This window comes from Mobula birostris, chromosome 6 (assembly GCF_030028105.1).
Source record: "Mobula birostris isolate sMobBir1 chromosome 6, sMobBir1.hap1, whole genome shotgun sequence".
Classification (NCBI taxonomy): Eukaryota; Metazoa; Chordata; class Chondrichthyes; order Myliobatiformes; family Myliobatidae; genus Mobula; species Mobula birostris.
This window is the reverse complement of record NC_092375.1, coordinates 178,829,053-178,854,357: the sequence shown is the minus strand read 5'-3', so window position 1 is coordinate 178,854,357 and position 25,305 is coordinate 178,829,053. Positions and strand designations below refer to the sequence as shown.

At 40.3% G+C, this 25,305-nt stretch overlaps 2 protein-coding genes across 4 annotated transcripts in view; one reads left to right on the top strand and one right to left on the bottom strand.

Annotated features, from left to right (window-relative positions):
• The window catches only part of pkp4 (plakophilin 4), a 181,391-nt gene extending 178,000 nt beyond the window's left edge, over nt 1-3,391 (bottom strand). The window contains exon 1 of the mRNA XM_072262006.1: nt 3,231-3,391. The gene's annotated coding sequence lies outside the window, so the exon portion shown is untranslated. The remainder of the gene's footprint in view (nt 1-3,230) is intronic.
• Nucleotides 3,392-3,512: 121 nt separating this feature from the next.
• LOC140199614 (coiled-coil domain-containing protein 148-like) overlaps nt 3,513-25,305 on the top strand; it is a 116,241-nt gene continuing 94,448 nt past the window's right edge. For 2 of the 3 annotated variants that reach the window (XM_072261988.1, XM_072261986.1), the window contains exons 1-3: nt 3,513-3,642; nt 6,078-6,137; nt 8,034-8,234. In XM_072261988.1, coding sequence (XP_072118089.1) covers nt 6,132-6,137; nt 8,034-8,234 — 207 coding nt within the window. In that variant the 5' untranslated portion in view covers nt 3,513-3,642; nt 6,078-6,131. The remainder of the gene's footprint in view (nt 3,643-6,077; nt 6,138-8,033; nt 8,235-25,305) is intronic. The other variant, XM_072261987.1, reaches the window with a different exon arrangement.

Here is a 25,305-nt window from a genome sequence, read left to right as displayed (position 1 = left end):
GCTTATGTATATCAAAAGCATAGCCAGGTGGCTACACATCGAGGAAATGGAAGTCATCCAAAAAACGGAGGATAGATCTACATGGAAAACCATGGTCACCAAAGTCCGCATCGGATATGGTACCTAGACAGACAATGTGGACAAATACAAGTTCAACAAGAAAGACAAAGCAGCCCATCAGACTACAACAACATCCAGTACCTTAAATTTTTACTATTTCCATAATAATACAATCATTCTGTAATACATCTACAACGATAGTGCAGCAATTCAACATGGCATCTTCAGCAGCAACTCATACATTTTCACCCTTGAAAATTAAGCAGCTAGGATTAGCAGACACTAGAATATAACACACCATCACCAAATATTTCTGCAAAAAAAGTTAGTAGTATGAGCTCTTTGTAAGCATTATCCATTGATCTGTAAATTCACTGACAGGGTCCTTGTTGCACTGAGTCCACATTGACCATCAGCCACCCATTTGCACCAATTCCTTTTTATAAAGCAAATTTCCTCATTTTCATAAACTCCCCCCATATTCACCACACCTACATAATTATCATGGTCAATTAACCCACCAATCTGCATGTCTTGGGGATGTGAAAGGAAATCAAAACATCCAAAGGAAACGTACATGGTCACAGGGAGAAGGTGCAAACTTGACACAGAAGGATCCATAGTCAGAACTGAACCCAGGTCTCTGGTGCTGGAAGGCAGAGACTGCACTAGGTGCTCCACTTCTTGCCTTTCAGATACATACCCAATTTCATTTGGATACTACAATTGAATGATCCAGCTGATGGCGTAGTGGCATCAGTGCTGGACTGTGCAAAAGGTCCTGAGTTTGAATCCAGCTGACTCCCCTGCACGCTTTCCATCTGTGCTGGGTTACGAACTGGTGATCTCTTTGGAAACTCATCCGGCAGAAGGCAATAGCAAACCACTGCTGTAACTTGCCTCGTACGCAGTTCCCCACTACGTCAGAGAGGCGTGGAGGGAAATTGTCCGCTAACCAGAGAAACTCTGGTTGCGACGTACCTTTCCTTTCTACAATTGAACATGCCTCCCATTACCACCCTTCACACTGCATTTCGGAACCCAAGCAATCACACTTTTTTTTATTATTTGCAAATCACCTTCATTTTATATTCCCTAATTCTTGATCCTACAGTGTAAACAGGATCTCTACATCACTCTTTGACATATCTATAACATAAGGTCCCTATGCCCGGAATCCTTTGGAAACTGTCTTCTACACTATCTCTAAAACTTTTGCATCTTTCCCAAAAAGTGTGGTTCATTTAAAGCAGGGGTCCACAGAACTCCTGGTTAATTGTCGGGGTCCACGGCATTAAAAAATATCAGGAACCCCTGATCTAATTCGATACGACAGCTGCAGACAAATGTGTTTTCTAAAAGCTCATTGTCACATTCTTGCTCATATACTTTATGCCGTTTAGTGGATTAGAGATTCCATGTGCATTTAAACCACATTTCCAACCTACACTCTCAAGTTCAACAGGTTCTTGAAGGCACAATTCTGAAAGTCACTTTTGGTTCTTTTCATTCTTCCTACCAAATTCCACTCTTCCCAGCATTAAATTTTATCGTACATCTGCCTATTTTGTCCACATTTCCTTTAAGTCTTCGAATTTTGTTTCGAAATACTTAAAAAGATATTGATGCACCTGAGGATTGTGGCACACGATGAGATACAGTACAGGAAGGCTTGTGTGCAATACAGAAATGCATTTTAATATTGTGTTGCAGTCTGTTGATCATTGCACCCTTTTGTACACAAAACAGTTGCATCTACAGTATTTATTTGAACCTCAAAGCAATTCATGTTCAGTACATATGAGCCAAATGATGCTGTAAATATTGCAGTCTTTACTCTCAATGACATTCTTAACATTTACCTAATCTGACAAAGCTAAATTCTCTGGAAGCTAAATTTAGTACAAGATTTTAATTTCTATGGGTCTCTCTCTCTCTCTCTCTATTGCATGATCTACAAGCCTCCTAACAATTTATTTTATGAGTTTTCGGTTCCTATGCTGTTTTCATCTTTGAAATAAAATGGAGAATACACGATCAAGCTCTTTTTCAAGATGGTATAGATTTGATAATGCACATTTCTATTTAAAAACAAAGATAATAAGTTCATGGTCAAAACAAAAGCATTATTAAGAATACTTCATCTAAGAACAAGATGTTGAATGAAGGAGTATTGATAACATAAGGGAATTGACAGACCAATGAATTACACGAACGTGGTCTCAAGTCACTCACAGGTTTGTATATGTTTCCGTAAAAAACCTTGCTCCACATACAGCATTTGTTTTTTTTTAAAAGAAATTTAAATACCGAATTGTCAATTGATGATTTCATTTAAATTGGCCGAGTTGAAGTAAGCTTATAAAATAAGACAGTTATCGATCTGAAATATACTGAAAGCTGCATTTTTCAAATTTTGTTCCGCAATAACTCAATCAATGAGATTAAAATTCTTAAATATGCAACTGTGAAAGTACCTTACTAAAAATATTTGCTTTCCAGTTAAAAGTTAACAAAAACCAGTCACACCCGCTGAGATTTAGTAACGCCCAATTACTGCACAAGGGCTGTTTTATCACCAGTCACAATCAGTGATCATATTCTCGACAGACTAGTACAGCCAATGCAGCATAACTGGCGCAAAGGCGTACTACGTTCCAGTAAATGATACAAACAAACGACAGATCCCTCCAGTTGCAATGCAAGTTTTTTTTATATATATTTCACGATCACTACACTGGAAAACACATTAACAGGAGAAAACGGTCTATCGGGGCTCGAATTCCAAACACAGCTCAAATAGAAAGCTTTATCGCCACACCTTCACCGTATTCGGCACTCATCGAAGTATGCAGGAACAGCGAAACCCCATTTCAATGAACAGAAAACATTTTAGACAGTGTTGCTTTGGGATTCACCCCGAGAACAATGGGAAAAAAATCAAAGATTGGGTAGAAGTGGAACAAATTCCCTTAAAAGTAGTCACTAATGACATGGGGGGGGGGGGGAGGAAGAGAAGAAGAGATGGGGAATAAGGCAAACAGCCCGCACCCTGCTCCCTACCCTTTCCAGCTTCCAACACATTCTGCCGGCCCGGGGCCATGAACACCTGTCTGTACCCCGAGATCCAACCTCCGCCCCCGGTCCCGCACACACAACGAAACACTTACCGCTCGGGCTAACGATACACAACCAGGTGTGGCTTCGGAAAAGGACGCCACAAAAGGTCAGCGATGAGCAAAAACGCCATCCAAAGCCCGACCTCCCGTGCTTACATCTCCCAGCGCCGAGCAAAATTCGAGCCGACTGCCGATGCGTCACCGCCCTGGAGTTCGCCACGGCCAGTCCGCATTGGTCAGCTCATCAGCTATCCTCCTTTCCATTGGCCCACTCCGGTGCAAAAATAAGCCAACTGGGAAGCATGTACTTGGTTACCATCGTGGTGTCGGCTGTCAACAATCCGCGGCGCTGTGATTCAGGGCCCTGGAAGCCGGAGAGGTGCTTTGGGCCATCGTCCCCCTTTCTCCTCAGTGACCCCACGTGAAATTGACCTGTGATTGTCACTACCGGGACATCTCAGACGTGAGTTATAGCTTGATCAGTTCAAACATTAAGAGAGGAGATCTTGCCGATTAATCCTTTCTCTGAAATACAATAAATTGACTAACTTATTAAAATGTTATTACTTATTAAGATGACACTGTGTTAATTGCAAGTACGGAGGAAGAACTACAAAACAATTGATATAATTGTTGAAGAAAGTGCAAAAATGGGTCTATCTATCAATTGCAAAAAGACAATGTATGGTGATATCCAAAAAGAAGGAGAATCCTATCTTCAGGCTGAGAATAAACGGGGAAGACATAAAACAAGTACAGAACTTTTGCTACTTAGGAAGCTGGGTGACATCAGACGGCAGGTGCGACATGGACATCAAAAGAAGAATAGGGATGGCAAAAGACACCTTTACGAGAATGAAGAGTATACTGACCAATACTAGGCATGACAACCCGCTTCAGAGTACTGAAATCTTATGTTTATCTGGTTATGTTATATGGCTCAGAATGTTGGACAATATCTATTTACTGGAGGAAACCAACTGAAGCAGCAGAGATGTGGTTTTTGAGGAGGATGCAAAGAATATCATGGATGAAATGAATATCTAACGAGGATGTCATGAACAGAGCAAACAGAAAAAGAGAAATAATGTATGAGATCATGAAAAGGCAACGTAACTTCATTGGACATGAGATTAGGAAAGAGGAGTTAGAATGCATGATAATTATGGGAAAGATTGAAGGGAAGAAAGCAAGAGGAAGATAAAGACAAATGATGATGGAGACAGCAGCCAGAGAACTGGAAATGAATACCAATGAATTGATCCACTTGACCCGAAACAGGAGTGTGTGGGCCATGGCAGTCAAAGCTCAAACTGGGCATGGCACCTGATGATGATGATGAATATTAACTCTCTTAATATCATGGTTTAATAAAATGGACTAAGCTGAGGAAACAGTTGTCAAGAGGTTTTTCTTTTGGAGATCTAGGCTCCATAACTTGAGGCCCCAGCTGTCAAGCTGTTCCAGATAGTTACAACACAGGCATCTGCTCAAAGAAGTGGGAAATTGCTCATGTATGACTCTAGTAAAAAGCAGGGCAATTGAAATTCATAAAATTACCCATCAGTTTTTTCTATCATCAGCATTGTGATGGAAGTTACCTTCAAGCAACACTCGCTCCCACTTATCTGCTCATCAATGCACAGTTTCACCTGGAACATTGAATCCAAACATAGCTGAATTTCATAGGACAGGTATCTGGCATCTAGATTGCACTTGACCAAGTGTTGCGAAAAGAAGGTTTAGTGTAAATGGGTATCAAGTGGTCAATGGTCATAACCTGCAGAAGGCGAAACAATGTGGTTACTGGAGGCAATTGTCCCAGCCCATGGGCAGTGTCCTAGGCCTAATCCTTTGTGGTTACTTCATCAAGGTCAGAATTGAGGAATTTTGCTGATGCAGTGTTCAATTCTATTTGAAGCGAGGAAGAAGAAAACACTTCTCCCTCCACTACCTGTAGCAAGACCTGGATCTTGGTCAGTAAGTAACAAGTAACATTTTGTACCATAGAAATGCCAGGAAATGCCAGGCAATAGCCATGCCCAGCACAAGAGAATTGAATCAAATATCCTTGACAATCAGTGGCACCATTCTGAAGGTCACTAATGACTAGAAACTCAACTGCTTAAGCATTCGGATGCTGTGTCTACATTTACAAGCTCCACATCTAAATTATTTCACAGTCCTTTATTGCTGATTCAGAATGACAATCATGTTGATGACCCTCTTAATCATCCTCTGAAATAAATGATTTACAGTAGAAAACTACTACAACTAAACGTAATAAGAATAATATCAGATCTGGTGTTGGCCTAGACACCATAATTAGAAACAACACCCAACTGACCATGTAAAATCACAGAGTCGTGTTTTCTTTTACATCCTCTTGAGAAAGCAGATGGAGTCTTTGTTTGTGCAAGCACGAGGAATTCTGCAGATGCTGGAAATTCAAGCAACACACATCAAAGTTGCTGGTGAACGCTGCAGGCCAGCCAGTATCTCTAGGAAGATGTTTCGGGCCGAGACCCTTCGTCGACTGTATCTCTTCCTAGAGATGCTGCCTGGCCTGCTGCGTTCACCAGCAACTTTGAGGAGTCTTTGTTTGATTTGGTATCAGAAGGATGGCATCGGTGCAAGATTACCATGGTGTTGCACTTTGAGATTAGCCTGGACCTTTCTGTTCTGTAGTGGGTCTTGAGCCTTAAATTAATGCTTCAGATGTGTTAGGGCTACTGATCAAATCTATTCACTTGATGTAGACATAATTGTTAACAAGTTCATAATTTGAATATACAAATGTTTGTAGTTCATTGATATTTTACATTCCAGTTTTCTTCTAAGAAAATAGTCTAGTTCACAATTAGAGTTTTAATAATTTGTGCAATTCATTTTTCATAGGAATAATGAGTGGAAGAGACCTTAGAATGTTCATCACAAATCACAGAGCAGAAGATGCAGGTAGTGTATAATAAATCTTCCTCTCCTCAGCTGGGTTATGCAATTGTCTATTCAATTTAGGCTGGGCATCCTCAGCCTGAGCTCCGTGGTTGTTTTAGCATTTCTATTAGTTAAAGAAATACTATATTAAAAAAGACTCATGCCTCCCGCTTTATCATTTCCGTTTGCTATCTGATGTCTTCGTTGTGAACTGCAAGTATATAGATTTGAATCGATACAAAAAACACGAGAATTAATTTTCAAATGCTAGTTGTACAGTTTAACAAATGGACCTGAGCAATAAAAATTGTAATGGGAAAATGCTTTCCGAGGGAGTGATGTAGCAAAAGGCCTTGCGAGAACAGGAAAATGTGTGAACAGGCTTTTGCAAAGCAGAAGATTTAATTTCCTGTTTTAGTATATTTATGTGAACGTGGTTTAACTTGAGTATGGAGCAAGCTGGAGGAACCCAGTGAGCTGAGCAGTTTCTGTGGGAGGAAAGGAACAGTTAGCTTTGGGGTCAAAACCCAACATCAGAACTGAGAGTGGAGAGGCGAGATGGGCAGCATGAAGAGGAGAAGGAAAGTGGTGATAAAGGAGTGTGAGGTGATTGGTGGACTGAGAAGGGGTGTAAGGTGATGAGCAGGTTCTACCAGGTAGGGGAGGAGAGCAGGGGTGGAGTTTAGAAAGGGCAGGTGAATGAACCAACCTGTGGACTGTTTGTTGATAGTACAGGTAGAATGTTGCTGAGCTCCACAGATTGAAAACCTCAGGTTTGAATTTCAACTTGTATGGAGTTAGATGATCTTGGAAAGACGGATTGAAGGCTTGTTGCCTTTAAGCAAGACAAAAATCACTTTTAGTCTTTTCTAATAACTACTCAGTATCTCAGTTGGAAAGCTCTGAGATTTCTAAAGCTAAATGAATATTCTGTGTTTTTCTCATGAACTACCTACATTTTATTTCGAGGCAGTTTATTTTTCATGTGCAGTAAAATTTGATGAGATAAAAAAGTTAATAAAAATCAAGTGAATAAAAATGAAAACAAAACTCATGGACACACATATTCTGAAGTGATCACTTGTTTAAAATGTCACTATTTCATACTATTCTTTTTTTTAAATCTAAGGTAAGCCACAATAAAATTGAAATTGTAATTGGCTAGTATCAATAATATATGCTTCAATTTCTCTTAAATCAATAACTTTTTCATTCCCCAAGATAAACTACTTACAGCTTCATCTTGAGTAATTTCACTTCTCATTGACAGTGTGCACAGGAGCTTTCCATAATCCAAGCATAAACATTATTTAACAAAGATAAACACTGAATTCATCTGAACATCTTGCAGAAAGTGGACCAACAATCAGTTCAATTAGCCATGAATGTTTTTAATGTATCAACTGTATATTTGAGGTTCCCTTAAGTATTTTTAACAATAATCATTGTTTTGTATCCTACAATGTCATGTTCTCTTATCCTATCATTTGTTTCTGGTACAGTACTTGTATATTTTACTTTCATTCACTATAGATTACTGAATTACTGAACAAAACTAATGATTTCCCCTGTCAAGGACACCTGTTTTAGTCTGAATACAAAATGTGGTTTGAACATTGTATTAATGTTTTTCTCTAAAAATTACATGACGTTTGATTGAAATTTATAAATTTCAATTGTACCAAGTAAAAATTACGTGACGTTCAATTGAAATTTATAAATTTCAATTGTACCAAGTAAAATATCAATGGATTCAGAATTTATCCTGTAACTTAAACAGCTGGAATAGGGGGAACTCGGTATTTTGTTAATAGTAAAATAACACATAAACAATATAAGTTGTATTAGTCAATACAAGGTTAAATATTATTGGATGATTTAAGATCTCACACTAACTGGTGACTTAATTATTTTTAGTTTTCTTATACACAGGTTTCCCTTGCACGTGTGGGACTGTATCTTGAAACTTCCTTTTGTTTCTATAATTTTCCATTAGAGAAGTTGGTTATAAGAATAAAAAATGGTCTTGGATGTCAGAAATACAAACCAATTGATTATGAACAACTTCAAGCCTTCGTTGAAGCTAAAAGAATGGCATGCCTTGATACTGATCATAAGGTAAATCAATTTCAAAGCCAAATGTCCATATCAGACTTAGTTATAATCAAAGATATATTTGCATATATTTTCAAAGGTTTTTTAAAATTTATTTCCTTCTGTGGTAGATTCACATTTTTGTTCATTAAGTAATTATGTTATAAGTATCTAACTGTAATGAAAAATATCTCAAGTCATTGTTGTATGTCTTTGTAGATTTGGGCGGTATGGTAGTGTAGTGGTTAGCAAAACACTTTGCAGAACAGGCGACCCAGGTTCAATTCCTGCCACTGCCTGTAAGGAGTTTGTACATTCTCCCCGCGACTGTGTGAGTTTCCTGCGGGTGCTCCGGTTTCCTCCTATAGTCGAAAGTCGTACTGTTTGGTAGGTTAGGTGATCATTGTAAATTGTTACATGATTAGGCTAGGATTAAATTAGAGGGTTGCTGGGCCAGCATGGCTCGAAGGGCCAGAAGGGCTTATTCTGTGCTGTATCTCAATAATAAAGAAATAAATTTACTTTTAGGAAGTAGGTTGCCAACTTGTCTTCACAACTGAGGACTTTCGCATAGTAATGAAGCAAGAAATATGGACAGAAGCAGGAGAAAAATAAAGTGCACACTAGTTACAAAAATCTTAATTTCAAGCAGACTTGTTAGCGTTTTGTAGTATATTGAAGGCTGATTTCATTTCACATATTAGGACTATTCAAAGAACTGCAATATTATTTGAAGACTGGAAACATCAACTCTGTGTAATTACCAAATAATAAAAGGCAATTTTATTTGAGGTGTTACTCTTTACTCAGAATGGTAGCTGTGTGGAATGAGCTTCCAGCAGAAGTGGTTGAGGCAGGTTCAATGTTGTTGTTTAAAGTTAAATTGAACAGCTATATGGACAGGAAAGGAATGGAGGGTTATGGGCTGAGTGCAGGTCGGTGGGATTAGTCATAGTCATAGTCATAGTCATACTTTATTGATCCCAGGGGAAATTGGTTTTCTTTACAGTTGCACTATAAATAATAAATAGTAATAACACCATAAATAGTTAAATAGTAATATGTAAATTATGCCAGGAAATAAGTCCAGGACCAGCCTATTGGCTCAGGATGTCTGACTCTCCAAGGGAGGAGTTGTAAAGTTTGATGGCCACAGGCAGGAATGACTTCCTATGATGCTCTGTGTTGCATCTCGGTGGAATGAGTCCCTGGCTGAATGTACTCCTGTGCCCACCCAGTACATTATGTAGTGGATGGGAGACATTGTCCAAGACGGCATGCAACTTGGACAGCATCCTCTTTTCAGACACCACCGTCAGAGAGTCCAGCTCCATCCCCACAACATCACTGGCCTTACGAATGAGTTTGTTGATTCTGTTGGTGTCTGCTACCCTCAGCCTGCTGCCCCAGCACAGAACAGCAAACACTGGGCGGTATTAGCACTGGCCACCACAGACTCGTAGGCGTCCGGCAGATGTTAAAGGACCTCAGTCTCCTCAGGAAATAGAGACGGCTCTGACCCTTCTTGTAGACAGCCTCAGTGTTCTTTGACCAGGCCAGTTTATTGTCAATTTGTATACCCAGGTATTTGTAATCCTCCACCATGTCCACCCTGACCCCCTGGATGGAAGCAGGGGTAACCGGTACCTTAGCTCTGACTAGGTGAGAGTAAGAGTTCGGCATGGACTAGAAGGGCAGAGATGGCTGTTTCCGTGCTGTAATTGTTATATGGTTATACTTTAGAACTTATTCTTGAGTGTTTGTTCTTTTCTTTTGTTACACTGAGAAAACGTGGATTTATAATGGGAAACAAAGACATATCAGAACAAATAGTCAGATATTCTGGTTTGGTCTTTATGAAAGAGGGCAAAATGCAAAAGAATGAAGAGTGTGATGGAAAGGAGGAATTGAAGGAAAATAGTATATATAAAATAAATTACTGGAGAGATTAATGGGACTAAAAGCTGATAAAATACTAAAACCTGATCATCTGAATCCCAGACTACTAAAAGAAGTAGCCATGGAAACAGTGGATGCTCCCCTTAACACATTTCGGTCCCCATTCTTGCACTCCCTTTAACAAAGGGCCCTGGTAACTGTGCTCTCCTTAACATGTATTGACCTTGGTTCCAGTGCTCCCTTTCAACTCATCTGGTTCTGTTCTTCATGTTCCCTTTGAACTCAGTGGGGCTTTTTTTCCTGAGCTCTCTTTAAACTTACTACATTCACTTAAAATTTATTGTAATTATTCTGTGTAACATCTCTTAAAAAAGATCAGTTTGAAAGTATGTTGCAGTATTAATTATAATACCATTCTGATGCCCTGAAAATCTGCCAGTCTGTTACCACCAAAGTCCCAAAGAAGCCAGATTAACAGAGTTTTCCTATATCTGGGAATGAGGAACAGCAATGGACTAATGTTTTTCTCTTAACTGGTTGATATTGAAAATAAAATCCTGTTTACTATTTCACTGTTTCTTGAATTCCTGAATAGTCACTTTGGCATTCACCTAAAGCATAAAATACAGTAGATGAAGGTAGGGCAGCAGATGTGAGAAACAGAATCAGGTTTATTACAACTGACATTAATTGTGAAAATTGTTTTGTGGCAACAGTACAGTGCAAAACATAAAAATTACTACAAGTTTCAAATATAAGTAAATAGTGCAGAAGAAGACTACTGAGTTAGTGTTCATTTGTTCATGACCTTTCAGAAATCTGATGGTGAAGAAGAAGCTGTTTCTAAAATGATGACTATGGGTTTTCTGGCTCTAGTACCTCCTCCCTAATGGTAGTAACATGCAGAGGGCATGTCCTGGTTGGTGAGGGTCTTTAATGATGGATGCTGCCTCCTTGAGGCACCGCCTCTTGAAGGTATCCTCGATAATGGGGAGGATTGTGCCCACGATGGAGCTGGCTGAGCCTACAACCCATTGCAATCTCTTGAGATCCTGTGCACTAGAGGCTTCCTACCAGGCTGTGATGCAAATAAAATGCCCTGCACTGTACATCTGTAGCAATTTGCAAGAGTGTTTGGTTTTGTATCAAACATCCTCAAACATCTAATGAAGTCGAACCAGTGGCATGTCTTCTTCATGATTGCATCAATGTGTTCGACCCAAGATACAGCCTCTAAACTGTAATGCTCAGAAACTTGAAGTGGCTCATCCTTTTCACCATGGATTGTGCAATGAGGACTGTTGTGTGCTATCCCGATTTCTGCTTCCTGAAATCCACAATCAATTCCTTGGTCTTGCTGATTTTGAGTGCGAGGTTGTTGTTGCAACACCACTCAACCGGCCGATCTATCTCATTCATAAATCCACCGCATTGCCACCAAAGATTCTGCCAACAACAGTAGTGTCATCGGTGAATTAGGAGAAGGCATTTGAGCTGTGCTTAGCCACACAGTCATGAGTGAAGAGAGAGTAGAGCAATGGGCCAATCATTCATCTTTGATATGCTGCCGTGTGATTGTCAATGAGGTGGAAATAGATTTAAATAAGGTTTTGACAAGGTCTCACACGGCATGCTGATCTGGAAGATGAGTTTACATGGGATTCAGGGGGATCTTGTGAGGTGGATTAGAACTGGCTCGGTGATGGGAAGCAGAACGTGACATGTAAAAGTCAATTTTCCGACTGTGGCCTGTGACTAGACGGGTATTTCAGGATTCAATGTTGGAACCTCTGTTAATCATCATGTTTATAAATGATTTGGGTATGGATGTACATGGCATAATTAGCAAGTTTGCTGATCATATAAATTAGGAGGTCTTGTGATAATAACACAAAAAATTCTGTAGATGCTGGAAATCTTGAGCAATACACATAAAATGCTGGAGGAACATGGCAGGTAGGCAGCATCTGTGGAGGACTGAGTTCCTCCAAGACTGGAAAAGAAGAGGACTGCAAGCAGAATAAGAAGGTGAGGGGAGTGGCATCAGTACAAGCTGGCAGGTGATATATGAGGGTAAAGGTGAATGGGTGGGGGAGGGATGAGAAGCTGGGAGGTGATAGATTGATGAGTTAAATGGCTAAAGAAGAAGGAATCAGGTTGGTGAGGACTATGGAGCATAGAATAAGGAGAAGGAGGTGAGTAATCAGAGAGAGGTGATGGTCATGAGGGTAGGGAAGGAGAAGTGAAGGGGTGAAAGATTTGAACTGCTGTCCTGGACTCCTGTTGGGTGTGGATCTCTTCATTCATCCATGGTTTCTGGTTTGGGAATGGCTAGATTGCATTCTTTGGTACACAGTCCTCTATACACTTGGTGATAAATCTGTAATGTTGGTGACAAACTCATCTGAGTTGGCTCTATTAACTCAATGCAGTCATGTAGAAGCTCTTCTATTTCCACCAACTAGCACTGTATGATTTTCAGCACCAGATCCTTATGTTTCAGTTTCTGTTTCTACCTAGGGAGAAGCTGCACAATACAATAGCAATAGCATTTGTGAAATACAATAGCATTTATGAAAAACAATATGTAACAAAGACTGACAAACATTCAATGTGCAATAGAGGACAAATTGTAACAATAATAAATAAATAAGGAAGTAAATAATGCTGAGTACATGAGTAGAGTCCTTGAAAGTGAGTCTCTAGGCTGTGGATTCAGTTCAGCATTGAAATGAATGAAGGTTTCCATGCTGGTTCAGGAGCCTGATAGTTGAAGGGTAATAAATGTTCCTGAACATGTTGGTGTGGGACCTAAAGCTCCCGCACCTCCTGCCTGATGACAGTAGTGAGAAGAAGGTGTGGACTTTTCTGTTCGTAGGCATTGGTGTTTTCATACAGGCTGTGATGCAATCAGTCAGGATACTCTCCACTGTGTATCTACAAAAATAGTCATTATTTTTACTGACATACCAAATCTACGCAAACTTCTAAGTACATCTGATACTGAGTCATTAGTAGGCATCTTTGTTGGTGTGTAGCAATCCTCAAGAGTGTTTAGGCTCCTGGTGGGACAGGAAATGGGCCTGGAGATGGCGAAGTTTTTCGCTCCTCAATCCATGCCAGTACATTGCCATCAATTCAATGTGTCTAATTTTGCCTAATAACCTGTTAATGACACCTTACTAAAGGACATTTGAAAGTTCAAAGATATCATATCCACTGGCTTTCTGTTATCTATCAGTTTATAATTTCAACGTCAAAATAATTCAATAGATTAACTTTCCTTTTCATAAATCTATATTGACTCACTCCAGTCCCATTATTACATTCTCTATCCCTTGTTATCACTTATTAATAAAAAATTTTAACTTTTACTTTAATAATACTGTTAGCCCAACTGTTCTGCAATTTCTCTTCCACTTTCTTAGTCTCTGTTTCAACTTGCACAGAAGCCTTAATATCAAAGTTTGTTTATATTTTGCTTATATTCTACTTAACACTTTGTAAATTCCTTGGGCATCCTTTGCTAAATTCTGACGTGTTCCTAATCCTCAGTCTTATTACTCTTCTTGTCCTTTTCCCTTTATCTAATACTATCTTCCTGATACTATAAGACTAAGTTTTAGAATCTTGAGAGGTTCTGAAAGAAGTAGCTGAAGAGATCGTGGAGGCGTTAGTAGTGATCTTTCAAGAATCCTTAAAATTTTGGAATGGTTCCAGAGGATCGGAAAATTGCAAATTTCACTCCACTCTTTAAGAAGAGGGAGAAGCAAAAGACAAGAAATTATAGGCCAGTTAGCCTGACTTCACTGGTTGGTAAGATGTTAGAGCCCATTATTAAGGATGAGGTTTTCGGGTACTTGGGGCACATGATAAAATAGGCTGAAGTCAGTATGGTTTCCTGAAGGGGAAATCTTTCCTGATAAACCTGCTGGGATTTTTGAGAAAGCAACAGGCAGGATAGACAAAGAAGGATTGCTTACATAGATTTTCAGAAGGCCTTCAACAAAGTGCTGCACATGACGTTGCTAAACAAGATGAGAACCCATGGCATTACAGGAAAAATACTAGCATAAACAGAAAGATAGGTTGACTGGCAGGAGCCAAAGAGTGGGAATAAAGATAGCCTTTTCTGGTTGGCTGCAGGAGTCTAGTGGTGTTCCACAGGGATTGATGTTGGGACCATATCTTTTCCTGTTGCATGTCAATGATCTGGATGATGGAGTTGATAGGTTTGTGGGCAGGTTTGTAGACAATACAAAGATAGGTGGCGAGGCATGTAGTGCTGAGGAAACAGGAGATCTGCACAAGGTCTTGGACAGATTAGGAAGAATGAGCAAAGAAGTGGCAGATGGAATATGGTGTAAGGAAGTATATGGTTATGCACTTTGAAGGAAGGAATAAAAGCAGAGACTATTTTCTAAATATGTAAAGGGAGTTAGGCGTCCTAGTGCAGAATTCCCTAAAGGGTAACTTGCAGGTTGGGTAAGGAAGGCAAATGCAATGTTAGCACTTATATCAAGGGGACTAGAATATAAAAGCAAGGATGTAATACAGTGGCTTTATAAGGCATTGGTTGGACTAAATTTGGAGTATTTTTAGACCCTTGTCTAAGAAAGGATGTGCTGGAATGGGAGAGGGTCCAGAGGAGGTTTATGAGAATGATCCAGGGAATGAAAGGGTAAATGTATGAGGAGTGTTTGATTTCTCAGGGCCTGTACTCAATGGCACTTATAAGAATATGGAGGGATCTCATTGAAACATATTAAATATTGAAAGACTTGAATAGAGTGGCAGTGAAGAGAATGTTTCCAATAGTGGGAGAGTCAAGAACCAGAGTGCATGTGTCAAAATACAAGGACCTCCTTTAGAACAGAGATGAGGAGGAATTTCTTTAGCCAGAGGATGGTGAATCTCATTGTCATTGATGGCTGTGGAAGCCAAGTCAATGGGTATATTTTAAGTGCAGGTTCATAGGTTTTAAGGGTGTCAAAAGTTTCTGGGGAAGCTAGGAGAATGGGAATGGTAGATCAGACTCAATGGGCCAAAGAGTGTAATTCTGCTCCTATGTTTCATAATCTTATAGCCACATCTATATCAGTTTTCCCTGTTTCAGTTTTGTGCCTTGAAGGGACAGATATACTTTTAAAAATGGTGCATAAATTCTTTGAATCTTGACCTTTGCTCACTTATTGGTATAATGTGAAATACTTTTAACAAACAGTAAATGGTATTACTCCCTGAGGATTGTGGCCAGGAGGGATATACAAATTATAAATATGATAACTTTTCACCTGTGTACTTTCTAGGTTGATTAAGAGGAAATGGGCAACCAAAATATTCTTAAGGAATTGGATTGTTCTGTAAGTCCTATCTTATCATGGGTAAGAATGAGGCCAGCTAGTCAGGATGACCAAAACATAGCAGTGAAAACTTTTAGGAAAGCTACAAATTTTCATTTTACCTCAATGGTTATTTATGACCTGTAGAAGATGGTAAATAGAAGCAGGTAAAAAGAGTTAAGTGCATAAATAATCTGCCTTAGACCAGTTGGAACTGGTGTGTCTCCCTTGGGCTAGGGATAGCAAACCTAAAATGGCATGTGCAAACATTTTGTTGGCATGTAGCATACAGTCCTGCCACTTGATTCTTCAAAACCCACTCATAATAAAAAGATAAATAATTATTATCTTTGCTGCCAAATGAAGCAGCAAATGAATTTTTACAACCCAAGAGCAGTGAGATGTTTTCACAGTTAGATGGTTGCGGGAACATGTGACATTATACAATATGTTTTGAAATTGTTTCAGACTTGTTGCACATATCAGTATTTGGGTCGTGAACGGATGGACCAATTTGCACAAGCTTCACTCTGCTTATATTTTTTCTTCCCCGTTTGTGAGTGAACATGGATCTTCAGTGATACTCACAGTAAATATTGCATGTAGTATAGGAGACAGTGTAATATTAGAGAAACTGAATTTGGGAGTGTTGCAGTGAATTGATAATTTTGAAATGTAATTGATTTACAAAACAGCTCAATTTTGAGGCAAAAATTTATCAATTTAAGAGCTGAATTAGAACTAGAAATTTTCCATTTAAAAAAATGTTCTAATTCTGTAATCATTGATAATCTCTGCTCAGAATTACCATGACACAAGAGAGAATTTTTTTTTTTAGAACAGTATTGCAAATTTGGCCACGTTCTGAAAAAGATTCAACGCCCCTGCCCCAGGCCATACAAACTATGCACTTTATATTACTGGTCTGATGAGTTAACTAACTCAATTATGTATTCAAACCATTCAAATAGCTTTGTCAAACAGGAGCTTCAATGTCATAGATCACTACAGCACAAAATAGGCTCTTTGGCCCATCCAGTCCATGGCAAACTATTATTCTGCCTAGTGTCTTTGACCTGCACCTGGACCATAGCCCTCCATACCCCTCCCATCCACGTACTGTGGCAGGGCTTGAACAATACTACCTTTTACAAAGTGAAATCAAGCAACGTCGGTGGCAACAAGGCTTCGGGGTTGGTGATGAAGCATATGAACTCCAGCCTGTGAAGCAACTTAGATCCATTGCAATTTGCCTCCCGTCACAACAGCTCTACAGCAGATGCAATTTTATTGGCTCTTCACTCAACCCTGGACACAAAGATACATACATCAGGATGCTCTTTATTGACTACCGATTGGCATTTAGTACTATCATTGCCTCAAATCTAATCATAAGCTTCAAGACCTTGACCTCAATATAATTTTGTGCAATTGGATCCTCAATTTCCTCAGCTGCAGACCCCAGTCAATTTGGATTGGCAACAACAGCTCCTCTACAAGCACAGGTGCATAACAAGATTACGTACTTAGCCCCGTGCTCTACTCACTTACTCGCCTTATATTTATAACTATGAGGCTAAGCACACATCACTGTCATTGGCCGAATCAATATATAGGAAGGAGACTGAAAATATGGCTGAGTTGGTGCCACAATAACAACCTCTTATTCAATGTCTCCAAGATCAAAGAGCTGATTTTTGACTTCAGGAGGAGGACACCAGAGGCCCATGAGCCAAACCTTATCAGGAATCAGAATTGGAGAGGGTCAGCAACTTTAAATTCATTGGTGTTGTAATTTCAGAGGATCTGTCCTCAGTCCAGCACTTAATTGCCACTATGAAGGAAGCATGGCAGTGCCTTGGCATAACATCTAAAACTTTGACAAACTTCTACTGATGTGTGGTGGACAGCATATTGACTGGCTACGTCACGGCCTGGTACAGAAACGCCAATGCCCTGGTGGTAGAGGCAGATACATTAGGGACTTTTAAAGAGGCATTTAAATTGGCATATGAATGTGATGGAACTGGAAGGATACAGACAATGTTTGGGCAGCAGGGATTAGTTTAGTTTGCCATTTGATTACTAACTTAATTAGTTTTGCACAGCATCGTGCGCCAAAGGACCTCTTCCTGTGTTGTACTGTTCTGTGTTCTATATCCTTCATAATTTTATATACTTAAATCAAATTTTCCCTCGTTCTCCCACATTCTGGGGAATAAAGTCCTAACCTATTAAAACTTTTCCTATAGTCATGTCCTGATGTCCCGGCAGCACCCTTGTAAATTTTCACTGTACTCTTAAACTTCTTGATATATTTTCTGTAGGTTGGTGACTAGGGCTGCACACAATACTCCAAATTAGGCCCCACCAATGTCTTATACAACTTCAACATAACATCCCAACTCCTGTACTCAATACATTGATTTATGAAGGTCAACATGCCAAAAGCTCTCTTTACAACACTACCTACCTGTGACACAACTTTTAGGGCATTATAGATCTGCATTCCCAGATCCCTCTGTTCTACCACACTCCTCAGTGCCCCACTGTTCACTGTGCAAGCTGTATCCTGGTTTGTCCTCTCGAAGTGCAACACCTCATACTTGTCAGAATTAAATTCCATTTGTCAGTTCTAGCCCATTTTTCTAGCAGGCCCATATTTTGCTGCAAGCTTTGATACCCTTCCTTGCTCTCCTTTATACCACCAATCTTGGTCTCATCTGTAAATTTGTTGATGCATTTCTCACGTTATCATCCACATCGTTGATATAGATGTCAAACAACAATGGCCCAACACCAATCTCTCTGGTCCACCACTAGTCACAGTCCTCCAGTCAGAGAGGTTACCATCTACTACATCTACTTGTTTTTCCCAAGAAGCCACTGTTGAATCCAGCTTACTACTTCATCCTGAATTCCAAGCGACTGGACCTTCTTGACCAACCTCCCAAGCAGGACTTTGTCAAAGGCCTTGCTAAAGTCCATGTAGACAATATCCACTGCATTTCCTTCATCAGTTTTCCTGGCAAACTCCTCAGAAAACTTTATAAGATTCATTAGACATGTATGCACATGTTGACTATCCCTAAGCAGTCCTTTTCTATCTAAATTCTTATATATCTGGTCCCTTAGAACACCTTCCAGTAAATTACCCACTATTGATCTTGGGGTCACCAGACTATAACTTCCTGGCTTAGTCTTAGAACCTTTCTTAAACAATAGAACAACATTAGCTGTTGTCAACTCCTCCAGCACTCACCCGTGGCTAAGGACTTTTTAAATTCCCCTGCTAAGGTTCCTACAGTTATAGCACTAGCCTCCAACAAGGTCCGAGGGGACACCTTGTCAGGCCCCAAGGATTTATCCATCTTTGGTAGCCTCAAGACAGCAAACTCTTCCTCCTCGGTAATCCATATATGACCTCATTGCTATTTTGCCTCAATTCTCTACACCCTGTGTCCATCTCCTGAATAAATACAGACGCAAAAAATATCCATTTTTTCCCCATTTCTTTTGGCTCCATGCATAGATGACCATGCTGATCTTCAAGAGGACCAATTTAGTCCCTTGCTATCCCTTTTGCTTTTAATATATCTGTAGAAGCCCTTGGGATTCTCTTTGAACTGGTCTGCTAGAGCAACTTAGTGCCTTCTTGTAGCCCGCCTGATTTCCACCTTAAGTGTTCTTTTGCTTTTCTTGTACTCTCCAATGTGTAAGTTTTTATGAAATATATTTTAATAATTCTGTGAATATTCACAATTCTATAATATTTCTCTTGCAACTGATATAAAATCCACAGATTTCTCTGGCTTACTTCATGCTTTCTTTATAGTTTGGTACCACGTTCTCTTCTCTGGAATTCTCTTTGTGTTGGTTGTCTGTCATTCCCGATGATTTATGTTTGTCTGTGTAGCTCATAGAGCTGCATGGGGAAAAACCTATGCAGGAGGAGTTTTATCATGAAAAGGCCGTTGCACTGGGGCAGTTCCAGTTTTATTGTGAAAAAGTCATTGCACTGGTCACTCTCTTGGCCTCAAAAATCTTGATCCAATGGTGCGAAAAATCATCACGTCTGGAGACTTCCTCAGTGGCTGTAGATAACCATGACGCCTTCTGTGCCTTGTCATGCGCTTCGCTCTGCACAAAGTGTCGCAGCACAGCCTACCTGGCCATTGGATCTTGTAGTTGATCTCATCCATACAGTCTGCTGGAACTGGTTTTGCATGCTGGGGTAGGCATATCCCTATCTCACCATATAACCATACAACAATTACAGCATGGAAACAGGCCATCTCGACCCTTTTAGTCCGTGCTGAAATCTTACTCTCACCTAGTCCCACCGACCTGCACTCAGCCCATAACCCTCCATTCCTTTCCTGTTCATATAGCTGTCCAGTTTAACTTTAACCGACAACATCAAACCTGCCTCAACCACTTCTGCTGGAATCTCGTTCCACACAGCCACCACTCTCTGAGTAAAGAAGTTCCCCCTCATGTTACCCCTAAACTTTTGCCCTTTAACTCTCAACTCATGTCCTCTTGTTTGAATCTCCCCCACTCTCAATGGAAAAAGCCTATCCACGTCAACTCTATCAATCCCTCTCATAATTTTAAATACCTCTATTGAGTCCCCCCCTCAACCTTCTACATTCCAAAGAATAAAGACCCAACTTGTTCAACCTTTCTCTGTAACTTAGGTGATGAAACCCAGGTAACATTCTAGGAAATCTTCTCTGTACTCTCTCTATTTTGTTGACATCTTTCCTATAATTTGGTGACCAAAACTGTACACAATACTCTAAATTTGGCCTCAGCAATGCCTTGTACAATTTCAACATTACATCCCAACTCTGATACTCAATGCTCTGATTTATAAAGGCCAGCATACCAAAAGCTTTCTTCACCACCCTATCCACATGAGATTCCACCTTCAGTGAACTATGCACCATTATTCCTAGATCCCTCAGTTCTACTGCATTCTTCCATGCCCTACCATTTACCATGTATGTCCTATTTTGATTAGTCCTACCAAAGTGTAGCACCTCACATTTATCAGCATTAAACTCCATCTGCCATCTTTCAGCCCACTCTTCTAACTGGCCTAAATCTCTCTGCAAGCTTTGAAAACTGACTTCATTATCCACAACGCCACCTATCTTAGTACCATCTGCATACTTACTCATCCAATTTACCACTCCATCATCCAGATCATTAATGTATATGACAAATAACATTGGACCCAGTACATATTCCTAAGGCACACCACTAGTCACTGGCCTCCGATCTGACAAACAGTTTTCCACCACCACTCTCTGGCGTCTTCAGCCACTGCTGAATCCATTTTACTACTTCAATATTAATACCTAACGATTGAACCTTCCTAACCAGCCTTCCATGTGGGACCTTGTCAAAGGCCTTACTGAAGTCCTTATAGACAGCATCCACCGCTTTACTCTCATCAACATTCCTAGTAACCTCTTCAAAAAATTCAATAAGATTTGTCAAACATGACCTTCCATGCACAAATCCATGTTGACTGTTCCTAATCAGACCCTGTTTATCCAGGTAATTATATTTACCGTCTCTAAGAATACTTCCCATCAATTTACCCGCCACTGACGTCAAACTCACAGGCCGATGATTGATAGGTTTACTCTTAGAGCCCTTTTTAAACAATGGAACAACATGAGCAATACGCCAATCCTCCGGCACCATCCCCGTTTCTAATGACATTTGGGTTGGACTTTCTCGGCTACCCTCACCTGGCTTAGCCTGTCTGTTGAAGCAGTGTACTGGGGTGCGGCCACTGTCCCATGCAAACAGTTACTTGAAGCCATAGATGAGAGCTGGGTGGCAGGTAGGGACCAAAGGTAGATGAGCTGTCTTTGGGTGGAGTATGACATGCCTGCCTCCAGAGCTGCTACCCCTCACTGGACACCCCATACAATGTTATAAACATACAATATTTTTCTGTCTGCAAGTTTATTGACATCCTCATGTAATTTGTTTCAATGCTTCTCTAGATTGAGTATTCCTCTTTAATTTGGTATTATCTAGAAATTTGAATCATTGATATAATAATAGTAGTCAGAGCACTGATCCTCACAGAACACCAGTATTCACCTTCTTCTATTTTGAATATTTACTCTTTATTCCTGCTCTCTGTATCCTAACTTGAAGTCAACAAGCAATCCATTCTGGTACTTGTCCTCAATTGAATTTTTTGACCTTGTTCATTTCTCTTGAAAATCTAGTTAAATTGAGACTACTGCGTTATCATTGCCTGTTCACCCTGTTATCTTTTGAAAAAAATTGATAAAAATAGTCCAGCAATATTTTCCCTTTCAAAATCCATGCCCACTCTTCATTATTATACATTTCTTTAAGCTCATGTCTTTGTATTCTCTTCTTTAGTGAAGATTTCTTTATATATCCTACCACCAGTGTCAAGTTAAATAATCTCTAATTCACTAGACATATTTATCCCTTCTTAAACACAGATAATATGTTAATTATCCACCAATCCTCCGAATGTACTTATCTCATAACCTTGTACCCATCTCCAATGTCATGTCCACTTTTTCCAATTACAAAACAGAAGAACGATATGATATAGCTGCCACCCCAGTTGTTACCTGTGGATCCTTAGGGTAATTGTGAATTGTGTAATAGTGAAAAAGGTAAAATATTTTATCTTTCTCTTGTTCCTCGACAACTTCCCCATTTCCTGATTCCCCCCAAGCTGTCTAAAGTTGTCTAAGGGATGTAACTAATTTTGTTTGTCATCTTCAGTCATAATCTTTGAAGAACAGAAAAAATAGTTTTTGCATCTATTGGTTTCAATTTCTATTCCTGTCTGGAAGTCCTGAAATTTCTTTCTAAATTCAGTGACATTAAAAAGTTGAAATATTTGTCATTTCTATATCATTAGTAACCTGATTTTCGTCAAAATATAGTAACCTTTCATATTTATGACAATCTTAGAATATAGAACAATACAGCACAGGAATAGGCCCCTTCAGCCCATAATGTTGTATTGAACCAACTAAATTAGTAATCAAACAGCTAACTAAACCTATCTTTTTCTGCCTACACAATGTCCATATCCCTCAATTTTCCTCACATTCATGTCAAAATGTTTTTGAAAGTCCTTAGTGTATATATCTCTAGCACCACCCCAGGCAGCTCATTCTGGGCACCAACTACTCTTTATGTAAAAATTTGTCCCTCACATCTCCTTTAAAATAACCTGCTGTCACCTTAAATACATACCCTCTGCTGCTAGAAATATGAACCCTCGGAAAAAGATTCTGTCTATTCTATACCACTCACAAACAAATAAGCCTCTATCAGATCTTCCTTTAGCCTCCTCCTCTCTAGAAAAAAATAACCCAAGTTTGTCCAACTTCTCACTATAGCACATGCCCTGTAATCCAGGCAGCATCTCGATAAACCTCTTTTGCACTCCCTCCAAAGTCTCGACATCCTTCCTATAATAGGATGACCAGAACTGTATGCAGTACTCCATAGGCGACTGAACTAAGAGTTTAATCAAGCTGCAATGTAACATCCTGATTTTTTGAAATAATTCCCTCAACTAATAAAGGAAAACATGCCATATGTCTTCTTAACCACCCTATCAGCTTGTGTATCCATTTTTTAGGGAGCTATGAACTTTGACCTCAAGATCCTTCTGCTCATCAACACTGTTAAGGATTTTGCCATTAACAATGTACTGTCCCTTTACACTTGACCTATCAAGCTGCAAGACTTCACATTTGTCTGGGTTAAACTCCATTTGCTATTTCTCTACCTTATCTGTAACTGATCTATATACCGCTGACACGAGGAATTCCGCAGACGCTGGAAATCCAAGCAACACACATCAAAGCCGCTGGTGAATGCAGCAGGCCAAGCAGCATCTCTAGGAAGAGGTACAGTCGACGTTTCAGGCCAAGACCCTTCGTCAGGACTAACTGAAGGAAGAGATAGTAAGAGATTTAAAAGTGGGAGGGGGAGGAGGAGGGGGAGATCCAAAATGATAGGAGAAGACAGGAGGGGGAGGGATGGAGCCAAGAGCTGGACAGGTGATTGGCAAAAGGGATATGAGAGGATCATGGGACAGGAGGCCCAGGGAGAAGGAAAAGGGGAGGGGGAGAAGCCCAGAGGATGGGCAAGGGGTATAGTCAGAGGGACAGAGGGAGAAAAAGGAGAGTGAGAGAAAGAATGTGTGTATATAAATAACGGATGGGGTACGAGGGGGAGGTGGGGCATTAGCAGAAGTTAGAGAAGTAAATGTTCATGCCATCAGGTTGGAGGCTACCCAGACGGAATATAAGGTGTTGTTCCGCCAACCTGAGTGTGGCTTCATCTTTACAGTAGAGGAGGCCGTGGATAGACATGTCAGAATGGGAATCGGATGTGGAATTAAAATGTGTGGCCACTGGGAGATCCTGCTTTCTCTGGCAGACAGAGCTTAGGTGTTCAGCAAAACGATCTCCCAGTCTGCGTTGGATCTCGCCAATATATAGAAGGCCACATCGGGAGCACTGGATGCAGTATATCACCCCAGCCGACTCACAGGTGAAGTATTGCCTCACCTGGAAGGACTGTCTGGGGCCCTGTATGCCGCTGTATTGTTTGCCAGTCATCTACGCTATCCATAACACCACCAATCTTTGTATCATCTGCAAATTTACGAACCCAACCATCTACATTTTCATCCAGGTCATTTATATACATCATCTACAACAGAGGCCCCAGTACAGATTCCTGCAGAACACCACCTATCACAGAGCTCCAGCTAGGATAAGTCCCTTCAATCATCACCTTCTGGTCTTCTATGGGCAAGTTAGTTCTGTCTGAATCCAAATGGCCAATTCACCATGGATCCCATGTACCTTAATTATTTGGATGAGCTTCTCATGTGGGACCATGTCAAACATTTTACTAAAAATTGATGTAGACAGCATCCACAGCTCTATCTTCATCAATCATCCTTGTCACCTTGTCAAAAAACTCAAACAAGTTAGTACGACATAACTGACTTCGCACAAAACCATGCTGGCTCTCCCTAATTAGGCCATGTTTTTTAAATACTCATAAATCCTATCCCTAAGAATTCTCTCCAGTAACTTCTCTGCTACTGACATGAGAAACACTGGCCTATGGTTTCCAGGATTGTCCCTGGTTTCCTTCTTGAACACTCACCAGTCCTCTGGGAACAAACCTCTGGCTAGAGAGGACAGAAAGTTATTGGTCAAGGCCCCAGCAACTTCTTCAATAGCTTCTCTCAATAATCTGGGGTATATCCCATCAGGCCCTGGGGACCTATCCACCTCAATGCCTTTTAAGAGACCCTACACTACCTCCTCCTTTACTTGAAAATACCCTAGCATATTAATAAGTTCAAGTCCTTCTCCTTGGTAAATACTAATGTAAAGCCTTCGACACTGTCTGCCGACAAGGCCTGTGGAGGATCATGTCAAAGTTTGGCTGGCCCGCCAAATTCATTCAGATGGTACGCCAGTTCCATGATGGCATGATGGCCAGAGTGCTGGACGGCAGAGAATCCTCTAAGGCGTTCCCAGTCACCAATGGCATCAAACAGGGCTGTGTGCTCGCACCCACACTGTTCAGCATGATGTTTTCTGCCATGCTGAATGATGTCTTCCAGGACAGTGATGCTGGAATCAGCCTCAAGTACAGAGCGGATGGGAAGCTCTTCAACCAGAGGAGACCAAAGAGAAGGAGACTGTTCTGAGAGACTTCCTCTTTGCCGATGACTGCACCCTGCATGCTGGCTTGGAGCCAGAGATGCAAGTCAATATGGACAAATTCTCCACGGCTTG